Source organism: Echiichthys vipera (assembly GCF_963691815.1).
Source record: "Echiichthys vipera genome assembly, chromosome: 9".
NCBI lineage: Eukaryota > Metazoa > Chordata > Actinopteri > Perciformes > Trachinidae > Echiichthys > Echiichthys vipera.
In genome coordinates, this window is record NC_139834.1 from 8,127,488 (window position 1) to 8,149,094 (window position 21,607).

Here is a 21,607-nt window from a genome sequence, read left to right on the forward strand (position 1 = left end):
AAGACTCCCCTGTCCTTCCCCACCCACAACACAAATGTTCTCCCCAATATGGGGTGAGAAAAATTCACAACAAATCAGTTATCCTTTGAATTCAAAAATACTCTCCTTGTCATAAATATGTACAACTTTTTTTTGGAAGTCCTGGAGAGTGAAATGGGCTAAGACAGGTAAAAAAAAAAAAAAAAAAAAAAAAGAAGAAGAAAAACCCAGTGCCTTCTCCTAATGTAACTATGGAGGAAGTAGTAAAATGACCCCCTGTCATTATAAATAATGGGTTGACATGTTCAGTAAAGAACAGACAATGTTAAATGTTTTAAATCAGCTACCATATAGGGGATTCTGTGGACCATTTGACAAATTGTAAATCACTAGCCAATAAAAAGGGTCATATAAAGAGTGTGATGAAGCAAACAAATGTAAAACATGTGGTTGGTATAAAGTTGGTGTTTGGACAGGTGCAACAGCAGAGCACATAAACTATCAAACTATGTCAACACACCTAAGTTCAACACAGATATGTCCCGGTGGTTATGTTTCTGTGTCAGTCTGTGGTATCAAACGTACGTTCAGAAAAGTGGTCCAGCAATAAAAGTGGTGAGTTACGGAAGCCTTGAGAGGAAAGTTAGAATTTTTTTTATCTGGTTATATATTTTCAAAGTCTCATCTCAAGTCTCAAAAACTTTTGGCAGGTGTTAAAATTCACCTACCAAACTTTGAAAAAAGAGAAAAAAATATTTAGACAAAACTTTTTTCACAGATTAAATAAAAAAATAATGGTTTATTTACCTGTTTTCCCAGAGAAACAAAAAATCCATCCCCCCAAACTTGAAAAAAAAAATGATCCTGGCAAAACATTTTTTTTTCTTAAGTTATAAACACAGGAGAGAAAATAAGTCATATCAGAATTAGAAAATGGATCGCCAGGAAAAAAAGAAATCCTCACTTGCCTCTAAAGGCTTCCGTAGTTAGTACATCAGATGTGAAAAAAAAATAGTTTCACACTTAAAGTATGTTTAGTGAGAAAACAAGTGAAAGTGAAAAGCCAGAACCTCACAAAGGACTTAACGTGTGTGCTTATCACATACTTTGATACAAAAAGTCCTGATTTATCACAACTCAGACACATATAAAACAAAACAAAGCACTGTAATATTAAAAAAAGAGTGAATATAAATATTGCACTTCCAAACAACATTTACTTCCCACTGCCTGGTTGTTATCCCTTTGTTAGAGGTACAAGACATCCTGTAGGATCTGGACGGTAGCCTTACAGTCATTTCTTTGGATTTACAATGAGGTTGTAAGTGGTTTAACATGCAGTTAAACAAGTTGTCCTGAACACTGACTGTATTTATATCATGGCTAATAGTAATGCAGATCCGCTTAACCTCAACGATCTCAAGCTACAGAGGTAAAAAAGGGATAAACAGGACCAAGCAGTGGGAAGAGTTATAACCAATTCATACGCAAAACAAACATTCATAAATATACCATTCACACAAATGCATGTATGCATGAAGTCACATATACATGCAAGCGCACACAACCCTAATGCTAACCCACAGACATTAACTATTTAGATGTAAGGCACATTCAATCTATGTACATGACAAGTAAATGAAACCAACACAATGCATTTTAATGTTCAGTCCCTGTAGCCTTCTGATAGTGGGATGACTTCAGTCACTTCTCTTTCTAAAACATGGGCAGCTTTTACTCAAAAGACAATCAAAAATACAGTATCTCACAGTAACACACACTGTAAGCTGAAAAACAGATCTTCACACTAAAAAAGAGTGATGATCTCGGACTAAAACTCTCTGTCAACGCTACAACATTGCTGATTGTCACGTCTTTGGTTCAAGACATCATCACGCCATCAACTCTGCGGTTTCCCCTGCGTTTTTTTTTGTTTGTTGTTGAAGCACCACGCTCTTTCTAGCCTAATGTGAGGTTTCACAGGTCTGTGGTGGTTCCAGTCCCATCCCCAGTCGACTACACAACAACGATGATGCCAGCATTGGTAACTCTGAACATGAACAAAGGATTTAAACAAAGTGATCAGTAGGAGTCAAAATCAGAACTCAAAGGAAGGTCAGTCAGTCAGTCTTTTAGGTGTCTCTGGAATTATATCAGTAGATTTCCTTTGAGTGCAAAAACAACTCAACCCGGCGCTGTCCACCAACCTGAGGCAGAGAGACATCATTTGCATGAACAGTTAAAGAAACATCCATCCATGCATTTTTCTACGCCCGCTAATCCTGTTCAGGGTTGCAGGGTGCTGGAGCACACCCCAGCATGCATTAGGTGAGAATTAGGGGAACAGCTCAGGCGTTGGGGCTTAAATTACGTAAAACTTTAAAATGTTGCAAAAGCAGAGCTACTCAACAAATTCAACATCTAGGCCGGTAATACTGGTGCTTTTTATAGCCAGGTTAATGTTTTCACCTGAAACCTGTTTTCTTCTGTCACTAATGAGCTACCAGAAGAATACTTTCAGGCCTCAGCAGGCAGCTTCATTCACAGCTCCTGGCTGCCATAAGCTAGATGTGGCCATATCCATTGAGAGGCAGTGAGCACATCAGATCAATAGCACCAAAATAAGGCAGTTAAAAGGGTATTACAGAACTCTCCATCACAAGAATCCACAAAAGCCAAACCCAACGGGCATCTCACTGCATTCACAGGCTGCACTTCTCTTGCAGTCACTTTCTTGTTGTTCAGTCTAACGTTGGCCTTGAGGCACTGAGAAAAAGTTCTATTTAATAACAATCCCAACCTGCCAACAAACAAGACATAAGTTAAAAAAGAAAAGAAAAAAAACATTCATTTGGCTTGGAGATCTTTGGATTTTGTCTTCTCTAGTGCAGCACAGTGGAGTTCCAGTGGTCTCTCTCTTTTGCTTCAGCTGCTTTCTGATCCACTCTGCATGTTCCATCCTGTTTCTCAATTGCAATCATATGGCCAGGTACTGTGGTTCTCGTAAGCTCGGGTTGTCGTTTTAGGCCTCAGAGGCAGCCTGTGGTTTGAGCTGAGCTTTCTCCATGGCCGTGCCGTAAGGTAGAGATCGCTTGAAGAAGCCGAACTACAAGAAATTGTTTTGGGGGGAAAACCAAAAATCAGAAATAAGCACAGACCTAATCGGTTTAATTGCAATCTTGTTAACCTTTCAGTGCATAGTATAACAATATGAGAGATGTTTCAAATCCTTGTTTCACAGCAGCACTGACCTTGTATAGGACGTAGATGAGCAGAGCCAGAAGCAGCAAACCAGCCAAAATGGACAAGATGATGATCCACAGAGGAACTGAGTTCTCGATATCTGGTTTATTCCACACCACTGGGGTCACCACCTGAGGACAAAATACAGTTTGTCAGTTTTATTCATCCAGGAAAATTATGATAATAGCGCTGTATGAAGTAGGCCTTATGGAGTGAACAGACTAATGATTGAAACAAAGATCTTAAATACCTTTTTGTGTCCAATGGGAGCATGTTTGGGCAGGATGGCATAAGGCATCTTCTCCACACTGTATCTGGCCAGGCACTCCAGCACATATTGCTTGTAAGCTCTCTGGTGTGAGTAACAAGCAAGTTGCAAAGTCAGATTCAAAATGAGCGCAATCCACGGGTTATACACTAGATGGCGACAGAGTCCACATGCTTTTTTTCAAAGAAAATCCCTTCAGCATTCCTATCCTATGAGACATGTGATACTAGATAATGAATTGTCAATACATTCACACATATGCCTTGTGTTGGATGCACAGGGTGTTAAAGAGTGAGTAGCTCAGACATGGTATGCAGACAGAAAATAAATGTTAACTTGTAGAGACTGCAGTCTGTAATTTAAATTCTCTGTTAGCAATTGTTGTCCCATTGGTAAGGACAAATACTGGCAGCCTTAAGAACTGATCCAGACAAAGCACAAACAAATATGTAAGGCTGACTACACCAGCTATGTACCTCTGCCAGCAGCACATTTTGAGGTTTTTAACTCTCAGTGTTTTCTTTTTTGATGCCCTGATGAAAAATGGCTTCTTACTTCCTGCCAAAGCCTGACATGAGAAAATACACAGGCACCGGTGGGAAAAGACTAATCTATAGTGCACAGTCTTTTCCTCTGCCATGCCTTTGTCATCTGGTGGGAACACGTGTTCATGTACAGTACATAGTCTAGGCAGTTTTTGTAAGGCAAGGGTCATCTCTGACAAACCTCGGTGAAGGTCTCGGCCCAGATGCGGGAGCGCACTTTGAGGATAGCAGTTGTCCCCTTCTCCAGCAAACCCACGGTGCACTGGAGCGACCAGCACTCCGTATTATCAGAGCAGGACTACAGAATCAAAAGAGAAAAAGAAAAGATTTATGACAAGGCTAAATAAGTCATTCTTGTGCATGGATTTTGTGAATCTAAAAAATATAGATTATTCCCCAAAAAGCATAACCCACAGAAAGAAAAACAGTCCTACAGGCAAAATTGAAAACAGGTAGAACAGATATGGGAAGGACAAATAAAGAGTCATGTTAATGCTGCAGGTCGTATAAATATAACAAAGAGTCCAATGTTATGATCACTATTCCACGCCTGCTTCAAATTAGATTGAAGGAATGTCATGAGACTGTAAAAATGCAGCATGCACCACTCTCCACATTACTGCCCAACCACTAAAACCGACCCTTTTTTCTCAAGACTGTAGAATACACAATACTTAATTAGATCCCCATAACGCAGCTTGGCATGTTTAACATTTAAGAACATGCACACACTGTTTTAGAGGTGGTGCTGTAGCTAGACCACCCTCAGATTGAGAGGTTTCAGTGGGTATCCTGTGGGAGCGCATTTGTTTACTTATTACACCGAGCAGGACAAACACAGGAGGAGAAGAGTGCCCGCTTGGTTCCCTTAGGCTCAGTCTTAGACAAACTTAATGAGGGTATCCAGACAGACAGGGAGCGTATCAGTCCACTTCCTCCTAGTGGACCTCCTTGATGCCCCAGGGCACCGGGGCCACAAAGGTATGTGGAAATGACATGAACATGGACCAGTGCCAAAGATGCCTCCGATCCAAGTCCCACATATCCTCCCTGGTGGGATTATATGGTCAAGATCTGGAGCTTGGGGGTGTAGGGGCTGTTCCCACGGCTTCATGAAATAACTGGCCTCACTGCACAGCTGCTGTACACTTTTGGTACTGTATTTGGTGGTAATCATTAAGAAATAAGTGGTGGGTTGTACACTAATAAGCCATAAAGTCTGCAGTTACACATGTTAAAGATCCCCTATTGTGGAAAGAATCCCATGTGTTTTTATTGTAATTATAAAGCAGTTTGACGTGCTGTATAAATACTGTGCAAGTATCGAAACACTCAATCCACAGAGAAATGCACACAGCCTGTATTCAGAAACTGTGTCTTTAAAGAAGCCGTCAGGACTTCTTTACAGTTGTGATGTCACAACTATACGAAATCTATAAGACCGTAAGACCCGAAAAACACAGAAACAGTGAGCAATCAGAGCAGAGTGGGCTTTTTTAGGATGGGGTTCTTAAAGAGAAGGAGCCTTTTGTCAGTGAGTGCATACAGGTATATTCAGACAGACAGTATGAGAAAAACAGAGTGATTTTCTAACATTAAAGCAGGTAAACATGTTCTTGAAGAAACCTTAACTTGAAATATGAACCTGAAATGAGCATAATATGGGACCTTTAATAATTTGCTTATAACTGGATTTTGGTCCTGATTCTCAGGTAAATGGTCAACACTAGCGTCCTGCTACAGGAAGTACACCTATATCACAGAGAAATGGATCACTACCTGGCAACCTTGGTATAAGAAAACCGAAACATATGATATGCTTCCACAACAGCCAATAAAACTCAATTTCAACATAATAATAATCTGTCGTTGCCGCCGACTCCGACCTGTGGCCCTTTGCTGCATGTTGCCCCCTCTCTCTCTCCCATTTCCTGTCAATATCATGGCTACATTATCAAAAAAAGGGCCTAAAAAATAATAATAGTCAGTAATTATGAAATGCCTTTAGATTATTAGTACAAATAAAGCCAGTTCTTTGTTCTTCACACATTGCTCAGCTCTTCAAAGACTCAGCAGGTCATTTTAAATTCTTACACTATGACCTGACAGCTTCATCCAAGCATCGCTAAACACTAACACACTTTGATGAAGGGACACTTTGAACAGAGATGTCTGTCCTTTAGAGCGTCAACAATAAAAGTGCAGACACGGGGGAAGACAGGAGAGAATGGGGTCCTTCATACTAACGTGTCATTGGACATGCTTGATGAACGAGCGCAGTCAGGAGTGATAGGCGCACAGACAAAGTAGTCTTTGGTGGAGGCAGGTATGGAGGTAGAGAGAGAAGCTACCTGCAGCTGGGTGGATCAATAGGGCCAGTGTGTGGGGGCTCAGGGCCTCACGACACCCAGAACCCAAAATTAGAGAGCAGTCTGTGAAGTAACCAGTGCATCACTGACAAAAAGCCCCATCAGCCTCTCCACCCCTCCACCACTACTAAAGGCTCTTTAATGTTAATCACCACAACGGGACAAGCCTGTGCCCTCTGACCCCTCCCTTTTAACGACATCATAACCTAATTACCCAGTCCCAGGGGCCTCATGTAGGAGCAGGGCCAGTCTCACCAAAACAGATCCAGACCTGCACACTTAACTGACTTATTCAACACATAGTCCTGACCGCCTATGTAAGTGACGCAAAAGTGTTTTTTATGACCACGTTAACCATTAACTTTAAAACTCCTTATTCCCTCACTTTAAAGTCACCTATTACATTAGCATTCACCTTTTGGCCTGATGATATTAAACACACTGTATTTATAGAATGTGACAATTCCCCTTTAAGCATCTTACCAGGTTAGTCAAATGAGCAAGCTGATCCCTGTGGACTTCCCTCCTCTCGACATGGTGCTCGTGGGCCTTCAGTGCCAGGATGGGTGGTTCTGTGGATGTGTGTTGGAGCTAAAGGAGGAGAGAGAGAGCACATGAACACACCACCCATTAGGACAACACATACCCTGACCTCACCAGGCAGAAGAGCACACCACCCTTTCTGTCAATATAAGACCTAATGTTAGCATGACCCTGAGGCTTTTTGTCATTAATCAGAAGCATGTGAGCACTACTCTGCATGGATTCCCGTACTTAGCAATTCACCAGGGGGGAAAAATACATTAGATCACCACTAAGACAAATGACCACTCACAGCCCTGCTTAACATATGATCAAGCTTCAGAAGTAAATACAAACAACTGCAGTGAAATACCACCAAGTACAACTTGGTATAAGGAAGCACGTCACTGGATGTCAAAGATGAGTGCAGGGTGAGGTTGTTCATCAAGCTGTTCTGAGCCTAGGGAAGAGCTGGAACTTCAAAGTGGTGGTGGGGTAACTGTCCTGGGTGGGGCTGAGAAGCTGGGAGGAAGACGAGGGTGTGGGCCAACCAGCGGGATGGCCCCAACTGTTAATCATACATCTGAGTGGGAATCGACTATCTGGAGTTGCCTCTTCTGACCCCTGAGAGGTGTGTGCATCTGAAGTGTTGTGCAAGTTCACCGATTAAAATGAACCAACTGACGTTCAAAGTTCACAGTTCCAAAAAATGAACTAGTTCACTACAATTTCTACTTTAAAAAAAAACCTGCTCCGAGATTGGTCGAAGTTTCAACTTGATGTAGCATTTCAAATCCGTTTCGGATGTGCAGAAATACAGTCCGTCAGCCTTTGTTTTTTTTCCAGAACAAGTGTTCTATTGAAGTCTTTTCCCTGGTCGAATATTGTTTCCCTGCTGTTAAAATGATGTTTCCTGTTGTGACCCTCTCTGTGATTAAGTTTAGGGATATGGTTTGGATCAGATAGGCAGGGAAAAACGCAGTTCGACAGGGAAACAGTGTCTGACACAACACCGACACGCAAAGTGCCTTAAATCTTCAGGTGCCACACGTTCAGGTTGATAACTGTCCTGAGAGTTAACGACGCTAACCTTTCTATTCATTAGTTAAAAACTCATTTTTTCACTTCACATCACAAGTCATCAAAATCATGAGCACATGCACAGAAAACTGTGCATCTGCATGCCAGACACCTACCTTGAGGTCTAGGTGGTTCATGTTTTTGTCAGAGGTGCAGTTGATGGGGCCTTCTATGGAAAACTCCAGAGGGTAAAGGAGAGGTTGACCCTGGACTCTGAGAGGGCAGCTCAGCTCAAGTCGGGTGTGGCTGATCCGGCTGGGCCCGTTGTTCACCAACTGGAAAAAAGGAAATGAAATAAGGAAACTTTAGTATGAGAAGCATTAGAAACTTCAAAACCAGATTGATGGTTTCATATGATAGCTGGGAGGATGCTTCAGATTTCCCTATGCTGAAACTTTCATATTTGGCATATTTTCTCTATCTACAAATAGGCCACATAAAAGTAGGGGGCTGTTAAATCTCATGCAAGTAAATGTGTTTCAGCGCAGCCTGAGAATAAATCACACAGTGTAATCTGGAGTACATTTGCTTTGGTATTCCTTCATTTGTGCCCTGGGAAGGCGGCATGCTTTTATGAACAGTAGGATTTGCTTTCCAACCCAATCTGCTCAGCCCCAATGAGTGTGCACAGCTAAGAACATTGATTACCTCATAGATGTGCTCCACTGCAGGCCCAACGTCCTGCTCCACCCCATAGTTTTTGGTCACCTTCCAGTTTGCCGGCGGGAAGAAGACCTTATCTGGCCGGGACACACTTGAAAAGAGAAGCAAGGATGTGAGAACATGCATAGGAAGACACCATAGACCCAATGAAATTGCAAAAATTCAAACGAGGGAACCCCAGCACTCAACTCACCCCTGTAGAATGACATCAGCCTGAACAACCACCTCCAGCTTGTAGGGCACAACCTCACTGTGAGAATTATTCTCATTTTTACTGTGGACCCAGAGAATAAAAGATTCTGATTAGCTGGCGTACTGCTGAACCAGAATCCACACGCATTCTTTAAACTGTTAGGTGTTTCTGTTGCATGTTGACATCATGGTGTACCTTCGAATCTGCAGCTCAAACTGAACGGTTTTGTGCGTGTCCTTCAGCCGAGGAACTGTGAAGCGCAGACCTGCCCACAGCTGCAAAGAGGAAGATTCAGCATGTTAATCATCATCATTATGTAAAACATAAGTTGATCACAAAACATTATATTCCCATGACTACCTAACAAGCACCAGAGAAGAAGTATGGATGCTGTAAAGCACTAAAGCAGCCATTCCTCCCATCTCTACTGTACTATCATCCGTCTGATGGATATGTGATTTTCTTGGGTGTGTCAGTCTGTTAACTCCTCTTCTATCCAGCAGACAGATGCATTACACGTGGCCAGGTCCTAAATGAGAGTTCTTGCTTTGTCCTTTCTTTATCTATAATTTGCTTTTCACATAAACATAAAATCTCTCTGCATCCACCTTTTTATGCCTCTCATTCACATCAGATAAATAATGCTACAATCGTAGAGACCTTAAGTGATAAGTGAGCAGATGCTACGACAACAATTTGTTTTTGAAATGTGCCCCGTGCATATAAGCTAATGTAGCAGCCAGTCATTTGGATCTCTTCATCTCAAACTCACACGCTTTTTGTTGCTTTTCATTGTTTTTGTAGTACAACATCCATGCAGTACATTTTCACTGCTCCACAACAGATTTTACAGATTCCTCCCATCTATTTGTGGGGCTTTTGATTATTTTTTGGTACATAAATTACTTTCTCATACCTCTTTCACACCAATGACCCGGGTCAGACTGGTAATTATCTGACCTGTGTTGAACTCTTCTTTTGTCAATTCAAACCAAGACAGTCAACACAGGTTAATCCCTGGTCATCACAATTCAGATACAACCCGGGTCACAACCCACGAGCAATGCATACAGACTACCGGCACTTAAGCCGCATTGCCATCAAACACTTTTGGTGACTAAACATTAGCTCTGTTTTGGGTTTCCATGTTTCTACTCTTCTACTTTTTCATTCCTCACTGCTCCATCCAGCTCGATGCAGTGGAACATCTGCACCGATCAACGGACTGCAGTGTTTTAGTATTTTAGTATCACATCAGTGTACTAGGTACCTCAACATAGGTATAACAAAAAAATCTGGAGTGGAGTGGTCTTTTGGTACCGTCCACAACTTTTGACAATGAAAAACTGTTCTTATGTGTAAGGAACTGAACTGAACAGGACTGCTCAGTGAAAACAACCTGGGTTTCAAAGCCGCTTCAGTCAAGACGTCAACCCTGGTTCAACCCTGGTTGAGCCCTTGGTGTGATAGGGGTATTAAAGGGTTATTAGTTAATATACCATTGTGTCTTCTGTCTTTGTCCCAGTCTATGAGTCAGGCTGTGGCAGACTGTATGTCTCTTCCAGTTACCACGTAGTTGACAGCCTTCCTCTACAGACACATTAAAAGCATGCCAGCTTGTGACTCCATCATTAAAAAGGGGAACTCTACCCAGCAGGGAGCTGAGGGCACAGATGGGAGTCTGTGTTTCCTGTCACAACATTTCCTAACACATACTGACTTTCCTGTGCTGTTAACACCCAACCTGGGGTCGGCATTGAACCCCCCCCCCCCCCCCCCCCCCCAACAAACAGCCGGAAATCACGATGTTTCAACTGTTGTATCCTATAATCCTTATACTAATACTGCCATAAAGACGTAGTGGTGTCCTTACATTTGTGCCAGACTTCATCGGGTTGCCCAGGTCACAGCTGAGGTATCTGGTCTGGTTCTCTGTCTCATAGCTGCAGGTCAGCTGGGTCAGGCTCTGAGAAATAAGGGGGCAGATTGGTCAAACCACAGCAAAGGACAATCACCAAGAAAAAGACCAATAGCTGTAATACCCTCATTAATTAATCACCTCATTATTGCGGGCAATACCGCTGTAGTCAGCTTCAGGGGGCAGCACCACATACAGCTCCGACTCGTACGCCCCTCCCTCACCCTCATTCCTGGCATTGAAAGTCAAGGTCAGCGAGTTGTCATCACCCAGGTAGACTTCCTTCCTGTTCCTGAGGACCCGACCAAAGAAAAAGTTGATTACTAATAGGGTCAATGGTCAGGGTAAATGGTGTCAGGCCTCCTTAGACAAATAAATATGGACAAAGTTGTGTTATGTTGTGAGTAAACAAAGACATTCTTAGTTTGTGTTTACAGGCAGTAAAGTGGCCAGTAAAATTATTTTGCCTTCATGAAATGAATACAGTTTGAAGCTTTGTGACTGGCATTTCTTTTTTTTGTTGTTTCGAACTTGGCTGCAAAAAACGTGGTAATAAAGATATACATGCTTAATAACACAGTGTGGGATTGTAAAACATCTCCCCCTCCTTCCTTGCTTTCCCTCACTCCCCCCACTGCTAAGAACAATGAGAAATTCCATTTGAAGGGCCACACAGACGCTTTTAATTACAGCCCGCTTTCATAAAGCAGAGCAAGAGAGAGACAATTTCTGAAGCTGATCCTCTGCCAGCCTGCGAGTCGAATGTAGTCTGATTCTAACTGGCATTGCACTTTTCAAACCAAACAAAAGACTTAAAATTAGAAAACACCACAAAACCTTAAAGCTTCCCTGAGAGACCCTTCTTGGTCTAACAGGTTATGTGCTTTGGCAGTGGTATAAAAGAAACAACATCGCAGGAATGATGGGATTTCTCTTTTTTCTGAAATTCCACCAAATCACAGCCATCCCGTCAACCCCTCTTACTACTATTAAGCGTTCTTAATTTACAACAGAGCAGACAAAAACATGGAGCTATTATTTTAAATTGCACCAATCACACTTTCTGAAGCTCTTGAGTTGCACTTGGATGGAGCGCAGCCCTAACACAGCAGGTTGTTCCATATGTGATGGATCAGCCATACATTGAAAAAAAAAATGGAGGCAGATGGCAGATAAATATAGGAATGTGAAATCAAAATGACAGAGAAGAGAAGGGAGTATCATGGAGACTGTTATTTTTGAGAAAAATGCTAACAGATTTCTTGAATCAAAGTGCAGGGTGCTCCTGTCGGCGAGGTTAGGACTCTGCCGCGCAGCTCCCGTACTCTCCCTTTCATCTCTCCTGTCTTTTTCCCCATAACTGTTTGTCAAAGCAACTGTAGAGCCAGAGCTGCTTCCTGTTTTCAGAGGACGGTGTTCCCCTACTCTACTGCAACACTGTGGCTATTAACAGTACCTCTCTGGTATGCTAAACTAAACAAAGCAGCGGAACAACACAAACATCTGTATTTACACTTTAGCACTCAAATCCAAGATCCTATTTGCAGTGGAGGTGAAGAGTTCGGTGACCCTGTTCACAGTTTACATGTATTATCCATCACATTCTAATAGATTTTCTGAATTTACACTCTGGGACTTTTTTTTAGAAATATATAAGGAAATGAACAGACTCACCCGTGAACTGCCAGCTTCAAGTCAGGAACACAGATGTTGTCCTCTCCACAGTCCAACAGAATCTGAGCCTATAAGATTGGGGATGATTAAAGATTTAATAGGTGCTGTATACCATGATGATCATCATACAGCAAGTTATGACCAAAACACACTTATTTACATGTGAAGAGAATAAGCCACACAAGATAAATCAAAGACCGGTTTATGGGAGACAACAGGATGAGTGTAGCAAGATGCGACATGTGGTATGACTAATACATTCCACACACACACAGACGCACACCTGCATTGCAGTCCCGTTATCTACAAGACATTATAACTGCCTCATCTTCAGACAGTAAAAAACAGTGTTGTGGCTCAGAGGGACAATGTCTGACTCGGTGAGGTCATGACAGGCACAGACGCACTTCCCTGAACCAGCTGTCCCGACAAACACACATGCTTTCTGTTTGTGGCGTATGAGAAGTAAATGACGGAACGGAGGAATAGTCCAACCCAGAGAACGTGCCAAAGGAGATACTCCTGCGGAGCTGAACACAAAGCTGCCGGCTCCCAGCTCTCACCAGCGTCCCACATCACAGCACCATGTGGCAAACCCCACTGGCACCACACGCTACACCACCCAGCGCACCACAGCAGTATATGGTCATAAGGAGAAGGAGGAGCCTACAGCTTAGAGAAACTTACTGAGACATAGGATATCTTTGTTGACCTGAAAAGCAGAAGTTGGGGTTCATAGATTACAGTGGGGGCGAAAGGACAAAAAAGGAACAGCAACACTGCTGGATAAGTGGATGACCACAGAACGTGTGGCAGGGCAGCGGCAGGGAAAGCCCTGCGGATTGCTAAATTGCATCCCGCTGCGCCTGTGACAGTGTGATGATGCTCATGATGATGGAGATAATAAATAGAAATGGAGGAGGAGATTAAAGAGAGCCAAGCACCCCCCTTGTCATTACACCATCCAGGGGCTCTAATTATGAACACCGTGGAAACCACCATGCTAACATGGTCACATGTGCACCCTGGGTCTTCATGTCTGTGTAAGGCAGGAAAAACAACGTCTGTAGGCCCACTACTGTAGTGAAACAACAACAACGCTGACCTCAGCATGTGACATAATGAGGGCAAGCATCATGCAGTGAAATCGAATTGCTAACTTGGCAAAATGAGTGGAATCCATTAATCAAATTCCCACTCATTTGGTCAGGTGTTGTTATTTTAAGAACAATGAGGGCACAGTTTCCATGTTTAAAGGTGACAAGAAGTGGTATCCTTCCTGGTTTAGCACAAATGTATGCCTGTGCGTGTGTATGGGATCTGAGAATGATAGCGATTAATAGATCCATCACAGCATCTAAACATGTGGAATGTGTTAAGAAGACAAAGAGATTGAGACTGTGCCGAGCACATCAACCATCTCTTGTTCCCACTCCGGCTTTAGGAGAGTAAGAACTTGGCGGAGTAACTGCTACATGGGCTGCCACATATTCTGTAGCATATGTAGAAATCAATAAGGCATCATGTGTCTGATCAAGGCCATGGCTGCAGTGTAATAGTTACCCTTCACTGTTTATACACGGGTATATTAGCACACTCTAAAGCAAGATTAATGAAACATGTTGGCAGCCTGACCCTACTCCAACTTCCCTTTCTCACACACACACACACACACACACACACACACACACACACACACACACACACACACACACACACACACACACACACACACACACACACACACACACACACACACACACACACACACACACACACACACACACACACACACACACACACACACACACACACACACACACACACACACACACACACACACACACACACACACACACACACACACACACACACACACACACACACACACACACACACACACACAAACACAAACTCAGATCAGGTTTGCCCTCTTTGGGTGTTCGGGGGGAAAAGGGGCTTTTTCCAGTTTAAGGATGATATTTAGCTGAGGCTTGTCTCAAGGTCTTGGTTCCACAACAGACCACATCTGTTGGAGGCCCACCAGCTTTGATATCTAGGAAGGACATCAATGACAGGGTTCAGTCCTGATCCAGGAAGATAGAAACAAACCACGATAGAGAGAGAAACTGAAAATGAGGGAAACTACACTGATTGCCATTCCCAAACGCTCTAGTCCGGTAGCTGCTGTTGAACTCACATATGGTGCACACTATGCCACAGCTGAAAGGATGCCCACATGTTGAGCCAACTCTACTCACTGCCAGAGGAAAACTGGCAAAATGCCGCCAGATTTCAACCAGATGGGCAAAATAGTGGTGCTGTGCCCCACCCTGAAATATCTCCCAACCTTCTGTGTCTGCAGTCTGGAACGAGTCACCTATGTACCGTTACGCAGCCAAGCAAGCTGAGAGCAATTCCTGTTGGGTTTAGGAAAACGCTCAGCTGTACATATGCCTCGCATTTTCATTTTGAAAAACAGCTTTCCAGACACTCTGGACCTCTTCCCAGCGGAGTAATTCAGAATTGACATTAAAAAGAACAGACTCACTCTTTCATCGAGGACAGGAGAACGTCCGTGAGTAGCTGGCGGCTGATACGGGGAATGATTACTCAATGTGGTGGATATTCTTATCTAAGCAATCTAAGAAACATGTGTACATTATTAGGGAACACTACATCACCATATATTGATGCTAGAAGGCCCGTAGATCACTCCAGAGTTAGTTGACTGTGCTGGATAAAAGATTGATGATTCGTAGTAAACGTCAAAATACCTTCTGTTCAATTACGTTGGTGGTCTGATAGTTGAGGATGGGCCGCAGGCCGTGGGAGTCGGCAGCAGCTTTTGGATCCAAGCTGAAGTTCAAGGCCACATAAATGGAGGAGAGTTTATCCCTGAAGTCTTTCTCATCCTGCAGTCAAAGAGACACATACCAGGGTTTTTGTCAGATTCAGTTTGTACAGAAAATGAGAAACTGTTGGTCAAGACAGAATTAAAGGCTTGCACCATAAAAAAATAACCAAGGTAATTGCTTCATAGTTTTTAGAAAACAAATCAACTTTTTTCACCAGCAGCTATGATGATTGCACAGACAAACAGTTTTCAGCCCCTTTCACACAGCCAGACATTACACAGAGGAGCTGTATGCGAGAAGGCAAACGTCTGAATCAGTTGAACGGAAATCAAATAGAGTTTACCCTGCCAGCTTCCTAGTTCAAAGACAGTGTAAACTCCAATTGAGCCGATCATTGTGCGGCAAATTCACAAAGCACAAAAATCCGAGGGTGACGAAGAAGGTTGATTTACAACTGGAGAAATAACTAGATCTCAAGGGTGGCTGTTAAAATCACGAGACAAATTCAAGGAATGGCAAGAGACTTTTTTGTGTCCAGATTTCGAACCGGCTACAGGACCATGTTGTAATCTGCATCATGCCCTGCCTCCTGAATGCACCACCCACCCCTAACCTAAAACCAAATTCCCTGTTGTGTGCTAAGTGTTTGATAGGGAAACTTGAGACAATGTTCAAAACTAATTCCGCAGACATTGTTTTGAGTTCATATGAAGAAAGGGCTATAGTCATAGAGGTTTTCTTTATTAGTGAGAAATAGAGCATACTCTCAGGTAGATCTTGGTGTTGTTGCATACACGCTCGCCATGGCGCACTCTCACACTCCTCTGGAGCGTGGGCTGCTGAGTATCCAAGAACAGAGCCCTCCTCACCGCACCTTTCTGCTTGTGCTTATTACTATCGAGCTGCACCTCCACCTGGAAATCTGTAACACACAAAATGAGCATTCATGGCTTGATGAATGTACTTGAGTCACGTAATGACAGGTCTAAAAAAAGAGCTCCATAAATACTCTGTGGCACACACAATGTAGTCAATGTACCTAAAACTTCACGGCACGGGGGAACACTTGTATATAAAGGAAGGAGTAATTAGAGATAATAACTAGGGGTTGATAGGGAAAAGGACTGAGCACAGAAGAGGTTTTAATCATTGAAGATATTTTGCAAACTGCACTCCCTTTTGTTGTCATAACAACTCCCCCCAAAAAAACCTTTAACCTACTGGCTGTTATGGATTTAAAACATGACCTTTCGTGGCTATTTGACAGTTTCCTTACTTGTAATAAAGTGCAGATGTGGAAAATTGGCTCACCTAGGATGTCTGGTAGGTGTTTCCCATCAGCAGATATGCAGAAACTCAGGTTGACACTGTTTTGGACAGAAGGGACATAGGACATAATGAGGGAGGCATATTCATTGATGGCAGAGATTCAGTATAAATATACTGTACACACAGGATACCTCACTTGCCCTCTCTTGTTCTCTCCCTTTCTCTCATGGCCCACTTTTCTTGTGTCAGCTCCCTACATGGTTTGCATTACAAGGCATGACACGTAATGGGAATACAATGCAGAATATGAAAAAAATGTTTGGAGACGTACTGGCATCTGACCACTTTCGCCAGCCAAGCTGATAAATCGGTGTGTGTCTCCATTTCCACCCAAAGCCCCCCCCCCCCCCAAACACACACACACACCCACACACAAACACACACACACAAGAAATAGCAAAGTTAAGAAGGGTGAAATTGGGCGACTCAGGTTTCAGTGCTGACCAGTCAATGGCTGTCTATATAAGCCTGTAGCTCTCTCCCATGATATCAGCCACACAACACACTGCTGCTGTCCAAAATCCTGCAACCCCAAAACCCCCAATCCTTTTACAAGTAAACCCACACAAGAGTAAGAAAGGAAAAAAGGGAGAGTCTGTTGGAAAAAAACAGAGGAAAGGGAAGAGAGGTGAAAAGTGAGACAGAGGACTTCTTTCGAGGAGTAGTAATAACTTCATGTATAAGCTCCTGTGTCTGCCTGTTTCTGCCCAAGTGTGCGCGCGCGCTCTCGGGAGTCTACGTGTCCTGATGTTTCCCAGCTGTGTTCCAGGACCGAACAATATCTCATTCAAAGTAACAGCGAAAACCTTCCAGCCCCTCCCCTCCTGCCCTCCCTCACATTATCCTTTGTGCTCTCCTTTCACCCCCAAACACCAAAATCTCCTCATCACCAGGCAACATAGTGTAATCAAGACACATGTGTATACAAGAGTTTCCTTTATGGATCAGGATCTGGAAGGGGGGGGGCAGACACATGAGCGCGGTGTCAAGCATGTCGAACAGCGAGCAACCGTCTGTTTCCTCTCCCCTTTTCTGGAACTGAACACTGTGCACATTCGGTGGGAGAGGCCAAAAAATGGTTAACAATGCTGCTATTCAGCATGTTATTTCTCTGCTCCTCAACAGAATTGAGGTTTTGATGTGAAGACATTTTTGAAAATAGGTCAGATTAAAGCAGCTCTTAATACCGTGACTGAGGGTGGAAAGGATATTCCTTATCAGAACTTCCTGCCAGGATAGGGTTGTTTATGCATGATGGGGAAATGGGGAAGACCATCTTTTTGCATTTGGGTCAAATATAAACCAAGAGAGCAGTACTTGTGCAGTGTCACAGGAAGCTTAGTTTTGATGCTGGACAAGCAGCTGAACACTCACCAAGCAACAGGAATGCTGGTGTTTCCACTGGTGACCATGCAGTTCTTCTCTTCAGGGTTGATCATGGTGGGATTTACCAACAGAGAGGCACTGGTGTTGACTATCGGACGTGATCTGATGGGGAAAAGGATGTAGATTAAAAACCCAATCATCACATATTACATTTTCTCTTTCACTCTGTTAAAGAAATAGCTTGACATTTAGGAAAATATATGAACTTAGAAATAGAAAACAGAATATAGAAAATAGAAATAGAAATAAATAAATGAGAATATTGATACCACTACTATATCTCTCTGTTAAAGACACAGTTAGCTTACCTTAGCATAAAATATAGAAACAGAGGGAAACAGCTAGCTGACCCTGTCCAAATGTAAAAAAGAAAACCTGCCTCCGTTTCCCTCCCTTTTCCAGACTTCATGCTAAGCTACCTGTGTAGACATAACTATTGAATTTCTCAGCAAGAAAGTGAATAAGCATATGAAACAGAGTGCTATATGATTGAAAAAAAAACATACCTATAGAGAACTGCCTTATTAACACCAAAGGCACCAACAATGAGATCTGAAGAAATAAAGGAACAGAATTAGAACACATACAAATATATATCTAAAAAGCTAATGAAGGCCATTGCATACTTGCAGCCTCACTCACCTGGGTATCCATTCATGTCCAGGTCTTTAGCACCTCTGAGGGCAAATCCAAAGCTGGCAGGAATTGCCCCAGCAGCCCACTGGCCAGTGATCACCTGCGATGGCTTTTCCCTGAGTCCTTCTGTGTATCCATTGTAGATGTAGACCAGTCCCTGCTGATCTTCCCCCCCAAATGGACAGCTGATAGCCACATCTGCGGAAGGTCAAAAGTGAGGGAAAATATTAGAATGTAGCCACAGTAGCCCCATACAGACGTTAACACAGAACTAATATATGAGGCCGAAAATCCTTTTAGTAACAAGACTTGCGGTTTACATCCAGTGGCTCTGTGAGGCTATACTTAGGCATAGTTGTGCTTTGAGCTAAATGCTATGTTTGCTAATTAGCAATAAACACAAAGTACAGCTAATCATGCCATTAGTTTCACTGGTATTTGGCCATAAAGTGAAGTCCTAACATATTAAGGGTGAGCTAGAGGAAAAGTGTGTGGATCACCAAAGGCATTAGGCTTCATCCTTTTGGTGCCATGAAATGTCCAAGATTTTATGGCAATACAGCCAATCGTCTGGACCAACATGTTGGACTGACCAATCATCCAATCAACATTTCCATCCTGAGCCAAGAAAAGGGGTTTGTCTGGGTTAGACTGCCTATCAAACCTTCAATCGTAGTAGATAAGCGGTTGTGATTGCCACAGCAAATGAAACATGTCCTCGCCAGATTCCTTTGGTTCCCAGAGTTTTTGTTTGCTACTTTATTACTTAAATAGCACTTTAAAAACAATTTAAAACTCCTCCTTATAGCATTTGAATTTCTATCTCACGTGGGTAAGATGTAGAAACAAAAATAAATCATGATATTCAGTAATTTTACTTCAAATATCCCATCACTCCCCCATTCTTACCATTGAAACCGTCCTGGTTTAGATCTCCCAATGGTGCAATGGTGCTGCCAAATCTTCCAAACTCCTGAGTGCCTGTCAGGTGAGGTAGGTGAAGCTCTAGGCTCAGGGCGCCACGCTGTAGGTAAACATAGACCCGGCCCATCTCTTCCAGACGGCCATCAGAGCCCCGGACCATGAACATGGGAGCTCCCACCAGCAGGTCAGCCATCCTGCAGACAAGACAGGAAAAATCCCAAATTAATTTAAGCTCAGACAAATTGATGTCTGTAATGGGTTGCTGGTGGCATCCAATCCAAACTCTGTCAGATAATTATCACGCAAGAAAGAGTCGTTAGAGGGTGAGAAACACAGACAAGATGACTCACCCATCACTGTTGATGTCAGTCGTTGCCACTGCATATCCAAAATAGGATCCCATCTGTAAAGAAAATGGTTTCCACGACTTTAGCTAATGAAAATCTCATCATCCATAGACATCATTAAGCTTTGGTTTGGTCTTAGCTACTACAAACTTCAGACTCCTTTTTTGCATTGCAAGAAAAAAAAGGGAGGTTTGAAGGAAACTCGGGGTTTACAGGTTAGGCCTAGTTCGGTGCTGTTCCAGTTTAACTTTATTTTCTGTCACGAACCTTGAGTCTTAAAAAGCACATTGTAGGAGCCGTCTAATTGCCAGAGTGTAAGCATATTCACTTGTGATTTTATTTATTCAGCTGAGTCAATCATCACTGTTTAAAACGAGCCCAGTGCCGTTCTATTCCCAGAATCATTTGCACAAATTGCCACTGCATTTTCCCCTCAATAACTGAGCTTTACAGCAAACCACGAAAGAGACCAAAATCCAGTTAAGAGAACGTTGTTAAGGAAATTATTTTTGCTTACACTGACTCAACAAATTAAGAGCTCTCAAGAGCAGCCAAGCAATGAAAAACACAGAGGAACTGGAGCATGAAGGGAGTTCTTTCTGCAGAGTCCGGAGATAGGAGCTCTCTGACTCACCTGCTCGCCAGTGTAGTTTATCATGGTCTTCAGATCTGTGCCGTTCAGAACAGACACCTGCAACACAGCAGCCACATATGGTGAACTTCTTTTTATATGGTTCTAATATAAGCACAGTCTCTGGTGTGGAATTCACTGCAAAAATAGTACCCATTGTGACAACATCACTAAGGCTGTTTTCTTTCTTTTACTTTCCAGTATCTGTCCCAAATCTAAAGCCCAGTCCTCTCATCCTAAAAGCACAAAAATGAGGGCCAAAATGAGAGCGATGATTAAGCTTTCTTACCGAGCCGTAAAGCATGAGTCCTTTTGGAACACCAGCCACGTAATCTGAAGTGCACAGAGAGATGAAGCAGAGATTTAGGAGGGAAAATATACAGGTCAAACCCAGCAGGAGCATAGGAGAATTGTAGTATTGATGACATTTCCAGCTCAATAATCATGTAAAATATTGCAGCTGACCCAAGTTTATATTCCCTCCAGCTGTAATATTTACATTTCTATGTGACTGCCTGTATGCATTTTACTTGCTAACATTGGCCATGTGCGTGCATTCCCTGTTTTATTGACTTACCTTCCACTAGATCACCACTGAATTCCCCAACAGCAATAGAATAGCCTGTAGATAAGACGACAGATATCAGCCTCAGATTGCATGGCGAAGAAAATAAAGATATGTTTGAATGTGCAGTTTTCATGAAAGCACTGACATCATAATAGCTTCTCTTACCTTGGTAGCTGTCATCATGTTCAGACTTGACCTGTCTGGTCTGGACTTGGCCCTCCACAGACTGCATAAAATAACCTGGATAATACGCTTTGATAATGTCCTCCTTAGCTGCAGAGATCACTTGACCTAAAGTAAGACCAAAGAGAAATTTAAGTAAACTTTTTAAACCTTTGAAGCTTGGTTTTTCTGACTTTCACATGGTTGATTTGTATCTCCTACATACCTTGCCAGAAGTAGCTGCCAGGCCCTCCCAATACCACTTTGCCATCCTGAAAGATAAAACCTGTGAATAACTAAAATTCAAAGGAA

General features: G+C 42.8%; 1 protein-coding gene across 1 annotated transcript in view; it reads right to left on the reverse strand.

The window, feature by feature from the left end:
* Positions 1-139: 139 nt before the first annotated feature.
* Positions 140-21,607, reverse strand: part of itga5 (integrin, alpha 5 (fibronectin receptor, alpha polypeptide)) — a 36,559-nt gene continuing 15,091 nt past the window's right edge. The window contains exons 6-30 of the mRNA XM_083920074.1: positions 21,522-21,567; positions 21,299-21,424; positions 21,143-21,187; positions 20,855-20,898; positions 20,569-20,625; positions 19,938-19,990; positions 19,573-19,781; positions 18,670-18,861; positions 18,534-18,579; positions 18,016-18,129; positions 16,624-16,679; positions 16,077-16,234; positions 15,232-15,369; positions 12,455-12,522; positions 10,922-11,072; positions 10,736-10,828; positions 9,058-9,137; positions 8,863-8,943; positions 8,655-8,760; positions 8,123-8,281; positions 6,888-6,995; positions 4,217-4,333; positions 3,473-3,574; positions 3,231-3,353; positions 140-3,085 (exon numbers count right to left, since the gene is read on the reverse strand). Coding sequence (XP_083776200.1) covers positions 3,002-3,085; positions 3,231-3,353; positions 3,473-3,574; positions 4,217-4,333; positions 6,888-6,995; positions 8,123-8,281; positions 8,655-8,760; positions 8,863-8,943; positions 9,058-9,137; positions 10,736-10,828; positions 10,922-11,072; positions 12,455-12,522; positions 15,232-15,369; positions 16,077-16,234; positions 16,624-16,679; positions 18,016-18,129; positions 18,534-18,579; positions 18,670-18,861; positions 19,573-19,781; positions 19,938-19,990; positions 20,569-20,625; positions 20,855-20,898; positions 21,143-21,187; positions 21,299-21,424; positions 21,522-21,567 — 2,556 coding nt within the window. The 3' untranslated portion in view covers positions 140-3,001. The remainder of the gene's footprint in view (positions 3,086-3,230; positions 3,354-3,472; positions 3,575-4,216; positions 4,334-6,887; positions 6,996-8,122; positions 8,282-8,654; positions 8,761-8,862; positions 8,944-9,057; positions 9,138-10,735; positions 10,829-10,921; positions 11,073-12,454; positions 12,523-15,231; positions 15,370-16,076; positions 16,235-16,623; positions 16,680-18,015; positions 18,130-18,533; positions 18,580-18,669; positions 18,862-19,572; positions 19,782-19,937; positions 19,991-20,568; positions 20,626-20,854; positions 20,899-21,142; positions 21,188-21,298; positions 21,425-21,521; positions 21,568-21,607) is intronic.